At 37.2% G+C, this 7,664-nt stretch overlaps 1 protein-coding gene across 1 annotated transcript; it reads right to left on the bottom strand.

Annotated features, from left to right (window-relative positions):
* Positions 1-566: 566 nt before the first annotated feature.
* LOC128652599 (olfactory receptor 1019-like) lies at positions 567-3,380 on the bottom strand. Its single transcript, XM_053705531.1, has 2 exons — positions 2,478-3,380; positions 567-629 (listed from the first exon to the last, which is right to left on the bottom strand). Exons 1-2 carry the CDS (start codon positions 3,378-3,380, stop codon positions 567-569), a joined length of 966 nt encoding a protein of 321 aa, XP_053561506.1.
* Between the last annotated feature and the right edge of the window lie 4,284 nt (positions 3,381-7,664).

The raw sequence follows: 7,664 nt of genomic DNA, 5'->3' as shown, positions 1-7,664 counted from the left end.
GCCCGGCCACGCCCCTCGCGACGCTCCCGTCGGCCACAAACAGCTGTGAGGTCTGGGGAGCGCGTTGCCGCTTCTCACGCAGCAGACCTCACAGCTGTTGAGTAGCTCGCGCTCCCTATCTCACAGCTGCTTGTATGCTGTGTACCTAAGGCCAAGTGTTTGTTTGTACTGCGCATGACGGCTTCAGACAAACACTTGTCTTTTATAATATAGGATATATATATATATATATATATATATATATATATATATATATATACTGTATATATATATATATATATATATATATATATATATATACACACACACTTTGGAGCCCTTTCCAGTCAAATACCTCAAAACTTGAAAAAAACATTTTGAATCAATTTTAATAATTTATAATGTGTTCTGCAATGTACACATTTTAAAACCCAATGTTCTTCACTTAGAAGAAAATGTTGTTAGTATTTTTAAATATATATATATAGATATCTGTATATATATTAGGTTTTTGAAAGTGGGCTCCCTTGAAGTCTATGGGGAGAAGAAGTTAACATAGTCACAATATCCAAAGTCCTGAACATTATTCACTGACATAGTGCCCAGCTAAACAAAACGTATTCCCTTTCTCCTACTAAAGGCCTGAATGCCTCATTCAAATAAGGAAAGTGTTAGGTGGAGTTTGGCTACTGAAAAATGATTGCTGAAAACAAAGTGTTAACGTGTTAAAATTGTTAACACACACCCAGTTTGTTACTTTATTGTATAGTAAGACTGTCAAAAAATGTTCTTATAACAAGGTGCTTTAAAACCCTTTCAATCTGGTTACACTGGCAAATTCTTACAGATTGCACACAACATCCATCTTTTGAATAAGGGTATTGTATTATCCAAAGCTTGGAGAGATTAAAACTATAAACAATTTCCTTAGAGCTTTCTATAAACTAAGCTGGGCTTAACATTTCCTTTGGAGTGAGGTTTAGACCCTTCTTTCACTACTGGACCAAAAAAAAAGCTAAATATAATACAACTATAAAATGATAGATAGGTCAAAACTGAAATGTGCATGTGCCATTTAAATTATAATATATACTATATAATTTCATTAGCAAAAATGCTTCTAGTAAAATATATTACTGTTATTCAGAGGCATACACACATGTGCTGTGAGTGCTTCATGCACCAGCATTCAAACTACGTGCCTCCTCAAAACAGCGGCTTGTATGACACAAATTGAGTCTTGGAAGATAAATGAAAGACAGGGTCTCTGAGCACGCCTGGATGGCAGCATTTATAAAAGCGAATTTAAAAGCTGTACAAATCGTGTGTCAATAGTGGGTTATCAAAAGCCTGTCCACAACTTTACCACCCTGATAATATTCTAAAATATGCAGAAACAACATACTTAGGTACTCATGCAAGAGGGTGAGTGATGGGTGAGAAGAAATGGGGTGAATATTCTCATGAAAACATATGAAGCAAAATAACCTCAGGAATGGCAGGTAGAACAATGATAGTCACACAACACTAGGGGAGGAGTGTAGTGCTTGGTCTTAGAGGTACAGGAAAGGCAAGCAAGGGTGCCATGGTTCACTGCATATCCATACCTTCTTCTTAGCCCCTCTTTCAAGCCGCTCACCTTATTGCTCTCAAACGCGAGTTTCAACCTTGTCACACCCTCTAAATTCTCAACCCTCATTGTCCTGTACTCTAATAAACAGTTGACAGGACTCGCCTCCGAAAATCCAAAAGCCGGCCTCAAATATCAAAATTTCAGAAGAAAGTTCAGATTCCGGAGGATAAAATAACAATACTTTATTGAAGCTATTAAAATGACAACATTCCAGCGTCTCCGCCCGATCAGCTGACGCATTTCAGCTTTATGTCGCAGTCTTAGCTTGAGACTTAAGACTATGGCATAAAGCTAAAACATGTCAGCTGATCGGGCGGACATGCAGGGATGTTTTCATTTTAATAGCTCCAATAAAGTATTGTTATTTTATCCTATTTTATCCTCCGGAATCTGAACTTTCTTCTGAAATTTTGACAAATTAAGTCTTCACTGACACACAACTGCCAGCACTCTGAGCAGGATCGATGTTTGAATCCTGATTCTATAGTCACACTTAGCATATGTGCGTATGCCCCTGAAATAGTGATAACTTTTACTAGAATCTTTTTTGCTAACGGAAGTATATTTCCAAAAAATTTTAAAACTGAAATGCTCCTATGCACGTGTTAATTTTGACCTTTCTATTCCTTTGATGTATCAAAGAGCCCATGTGTTGAGGCTCTAGTTAATTTAAAATGCACAAAATATAAGACAAAAGTGTGACGTACACGGACAAGGTGCACAAAATTTGAAACTTTTATTCTCCTTTAAAAAAATGTATTCTATAACTTCACATGATAAAATCACATTATTATTACTATAATTTAGTAAATACTATTTGGATATATTAACGTTGTACTAATGTTTTTATGTAACTTGTTATTGCTTTCTTCACCTCTGCATTTCGTAAGCTGTATATAATAGGGTTCATCATTGGTATCACCATTGTGTAAAATACAGAAACCACCTTATCTTGGCTAACAGAATAACTAGAAGCAGGACGGAGATACATGAAAAAAACAGTTACATAAAACAAGGAAACACACAAAAGATGAGAGGTGCACGTAGAAAAGGCTTTACGTTTCCCAGCAGATGACCGAATATTCATTATTGTAGCAAAAATATAGACATAAGAGGCCAGGGTGACAATCACAGAAAAAAATCCTAAAAAAGAAACAATAGAAAATATAATGGTTTTGTTGGTATATGTATCAGAGCAAGAGAGTTCCATCAGTGGGGGGATGTCACAGAAAAAATGATTGATGACATTAGGTCCACAAAAAGACAAAGTTAATATACAGGATGTGTGAATTACAGAAGTTAGTAATCCACTGATATACACAACACATACAAGAAGGATACATGCTCTTGTATTCATTATCACAGGATACAGTAGAGGGTAACAAATTGCTACATAGCGATCATATGCCATGGTGGATAATATATAGCATTCTATTGATGCAAACGTAGCAAAGAAGTACAACTGAACAGCACAACCAATAAAAGAAATAGATTTTCTATTAGAAAAAATATCATGTAACATTCTCGGTGTGACAACGGTAGAATAACAAAGGTCAGAGAAGGACAAGTTACTGAGGAAGAAATACATTGGGTTGTGCAAGTCAGAGATGATGGAGACTGTTAAGATAATGCCAATATTACCACAAATTGTAAGCAGGTATATCAATAAAAAGAATATGAAGAGCAATTGTTGTATTGTTGGTTCATTAGTAAATCCCAAAAGAATAAACTCGCTGACATGAGAACGGTTATTTTGTTCCATAGGCATTGGAAGTTCAAAACTATGGAAACAAAGAGATTAAATAAAACAAATTATACATTTCTAAAATTATTTTCTTAATTAAAAAGCATCATAGGTTTACTGAAAGTAGCACAGCTATGTTTACTGTATATGACACAAACTAGTGCTCCTGGAAGTTCCCTAAGAAAGTATTATCCTATGTTTATATTCACCCATATATAAAAGTTACTTGATCATGTAACTCATGTAACACAAATTATAGTAATCACTCATTTTAATACAAGTTTTTGTGTTGATAAAATCTTAATGTCAGACAGAGGATGGAAAAAACATCAATAATGGTTTAGGAAACAGAACATTTATACTAAAAACATGGCTAACTCATTAAAAAATGTTTGATCACAAATAACTCTATTTTATTTTAGAATTGTAGATTCATTTTTTTTTAATAAGTATATGAAACTATTGTCAGGCTCCCTGGTCCTAACCTGAGTGTGATAGAGGCCTGAAGTTTGGAAGCAGGAGGAAGATTCAGGGTTACGCTATGAAAGGAGCTGCAAGTGCTAACAAGAGGAAGCTTAGTGTTACTGACAGCACAGGGAGGTACACTAAGCTTAGGCCTAGATTTAGAGTTTGGCGTTAGCCGTCAAAACCAGCGTTAGAGGCTTCTAACGCTGGTTTTGGGCTACCGCTGGTATTTAGAGTCGTGTAGGTAAGGGTCTAACGCTCACTTTCCAGCCGCGACTTTTCCATACCGCAGAATCCCCCTACGCCATTTGCGTATCCTATCTTTTCAATGGGATCTTTCTAATGCTGGTATTTAGAGTCTTGGCTGAAGTGAGCGTTAGAAATCTAACGACAAAACTCCAGCCGCAGCAAAAAGTCAGGAGTTAAGAGCTTTCTGGGCTAACGCCGGTTCATAAAGCTCTTAACTACTGTGCTCTAAAGTACACTAACACCCATAAACTACCTATGTACCCCTAAACCGAGGTCCCCCCACATCGCCGCCACTCTATTAAAATTTTTTAACCCCTAATCTGCCGACCGCACACCGCCGCCACCTACGTTATCCCTATGTACCCCTAATTTGCTGCCCCTAACACCGCCGACCCCTATATTATATTTATTAACCCCTAATCTGCCGCCCCAACATCGCCTCCACCTATCTACACTTATTAACCCCTAATCTGCCGACCGGACCTCACCGCTACTATAATAAATGTATTAACCCCTAATCCGCCTCACTCCCGCCTCAATAACCCTATAATAAATAGTATTAACCCCTAATCTTCCCTCCCTAACATCGCCGACACCTAACTTCAAGCATTAACCCCTAATCTGCCGACCGGACCTCACCGCTACTCTAATAAATTTTTTAACCCCTAAAGCTAATTCTAACCCTAACCCTAACACCCCCCTAAATTAAATATAATTTAAATCTAACGAAATAAATTAACTCTTATTAAATAAATTATTCCTATTTAAAGCTAAATACTTACCTGTAAAATAAACCCTAATATAGCTACAATATAAATTATAATTATATTGTAGCTATTTTAGGATTAATATTTATTTTACAGGCAACTTTGTAATTATTTTAACCAGGTACAATAGCTATTAAATAGTTAATAACTATTTAATAGTTACCTAGTTAAAATAATTACAAAATTACCTGTAAAATAAATCCTAACCTAAGTTACAATTAAACCTAACACTACACTATCAATAAATTAATTAAATAAAATACCTACAATTACCTACAATTAAACCTAACACACTATCAATAAATTAATTAAATACAATACCTACAAATAAATACAATGAAACTAAAGTACAAAAAATAAAAAAGAACTAAGTTACAAAAAATAAAAAAATATTTACAAACATTAGAAAAATATTACAACAATTTTAAACTAATTACACCTACTCTAAGCCCCCTAATAAAATAACAAAGACCCCCAAAATAAAAAATGCCCTACCCTATTCTAAAATGAAAATAGAAAAGCTCTTTTACCTTACCAGCCCTGAAAAGGGCCTTTTGCGGGGCATGCCCCAAAGAATTCAGCTCTTTTGCCTGTAAAAAAAAAAACATACAATACCCCCCCAACATTACAACCCACCACCTACATACCCCTAATCTAACCCAAACCCCCCTTAAAATAACCTAACACTAATCCCCTGAAGATCATCCTACCTTTAGTCATCTTCACTCAGCAGAGCCACCGATGGAACTGAACAGGAGATCCGGAGCGGCAGAAGTGATCCTCCAAGGGGCGCTGAAGAAATCTTCCATCCGATGAAGTGATCCTCCAGGCGGCGCTGAAGAAGTCTTCCATCCGGGCGATGTCATCTTCCAAGCGGCGCTGAAGAAGTCTTCTATCCGGGCGATGTCATCTTCCAAGCGGGGTCTTCAATCTTCTTTCTTCAGGATCGATCTTCATCCCGCCGACGTGGAACATCCTTCTCTCCCGACGGACTACCGACGAATGAAGGCTCCTTTAAGGGACGTCATCCAAGATGGCGTCCCTTCAATTTCGATTGGCTGATAGGATTCTATCAGCCAATCGGAATTAAGGTAGGAAAAATCTGATTGGCTGATTGAATCAGCCAATCAGATTGAGCTCGCATTCTATTGGCTGATCGGAACAGCCAATAGAATGTGAGCTCAATCTGATTGGCTGATTGGATCAGCCAATCGGATTGAACTTGAATCTGATTGGCTGATTCCATCAGCCAATCAGATTTTTCCTACCTTAATTCCGATTGGCTGATAGAATCCTATCAGCCAATCGGAATTCGAGGGACGCAATCTTGGATGACGTCCCTTAAAGGAACCGTCATTCGTCGGGAAGTCGTCGGTGAAGATGGATGTTCCGCGTCGGCGGGATGAACATGGATCCGGAAGAAAGAAGATTGAAGATGCCGCTTGATAGAAGACTTCAGCCGGATCATGGACCTCTTCAGCTCCCGCTTGGATGAAGACTTCAGTCGGATCATGGACCTCTTCAGCTCCCGCTTGGATGAAGACTTCAGCCGGATCATGGATATCTTCAGCCCCCCGCTTGGGCTTGGATCAAGACATCGGAGGCTCTTCTGGACCGATCGGTGAACCCGGTGTGGTGAAGACAAGGTAGGGAGATCTTCAGGGGCTTAGTGTTAGGTTTATTTAAGGGGGGTTTGGGTTAGATTAGGGGTATGTGGGTGGTGGGTTGTAATGTTGGGGGGGTATTGTATGGGGGTTTTTTACAGGCAAAAGAGCTGAATTCTTTGGGGCATGCCCCGCAAAAGGCCCTTTTCAGGGCTGGTAAGGTAAAAGAGCTTTTCTATTTTCATTTTAGAATAGGGTAGGGCATTTTTTTATTTTGGGGGTCTTTGTTATTTTATTAGGGGGCTTAGAGTAGGTGTAATTAGTTTAAAATTGTTGTAATATTTTTCTAATGTTGGTAAATATTTTTTTATTTTTTGTAACTTAGTTCTTTTTTATTTTTTGTACTTTAGTTAGTTTATTTCATTGTATTTATTTGTAGGTATTGTATTTAATTAATTTATTGATAGTGTAGTGTTAGGTTTAATTGTAGGTAATTGTAGGCATTTTATTTAATTAATTTATTGATAGTGTAGTGTTAGGTTTAATTGTAACTTAGGTAATTTTGTAATTATTTTAACTAGGTAACTATTAAATAGTTATTAACTATTTAATAGCTATTGTACCTGGTTAAAATAATTACAAAGTTGCCTGTAAAATAAATATTAATCCTAAAATAGCTACAATATAATTATAATTTATATTTTAGCTATATTAGGGTTTATTTTACAGGTAAGTATTTAGCTTTAAATAGGAATAATTTATTTAATAAGAGTTAATTTATTTCGTTAGATTTAAATTATATTTAAGTTAGGGGGGTGTTAGTGTTAGGGTTAGACTTAGCTTTAGGGGTTAATACATTTATTATAGTAGCGCTGAGGTCCGGTCGGCAGATTAGGGGTTAATTATTGTAGGTAGGTGGAGGCGACGTTGGGGGCGGCAGATTAGGGGTTAATAAATATAATATAGGGGTCAGCGGTGTTAGGGGCAGCAGATTAGGGGTACATAGGTATAATGTAGGTTGCGGCGGTGTACGGAGCAGCAGATTTGGGGTTAAAAAAAATATGCAGGTGTCAGCGATAGCGTGGCAGCAGATTAGTGGTTAATAAGTGTAAGGTTAGGGGTGTATAGACTCAGGGTTCATGTTAGGGTGTTAGGTGCAGACTTAGGAAATGTTTCCCCATAGGAAACAATGGGGCTGCGTTAGGAGCGTAACGCTGCTTTTT

Source organism: Bombina bombina, chromosome 3, assembly GCF_027579735.1.
Source record: "Bombina bombina isolate aBomBom1 chromosome 3, aBomBom1.pri, whole genome shotgun sequence".
Classification (NCBI taxonomy): Eukaryota; Metazoa; Chordata; class Amphibia; order Anura; family Bombinatoridae; genus Bombina; species Bombina bombina.
This window is presented reverse-complemented; position numbering and strand designations above follow the sequence as displayed.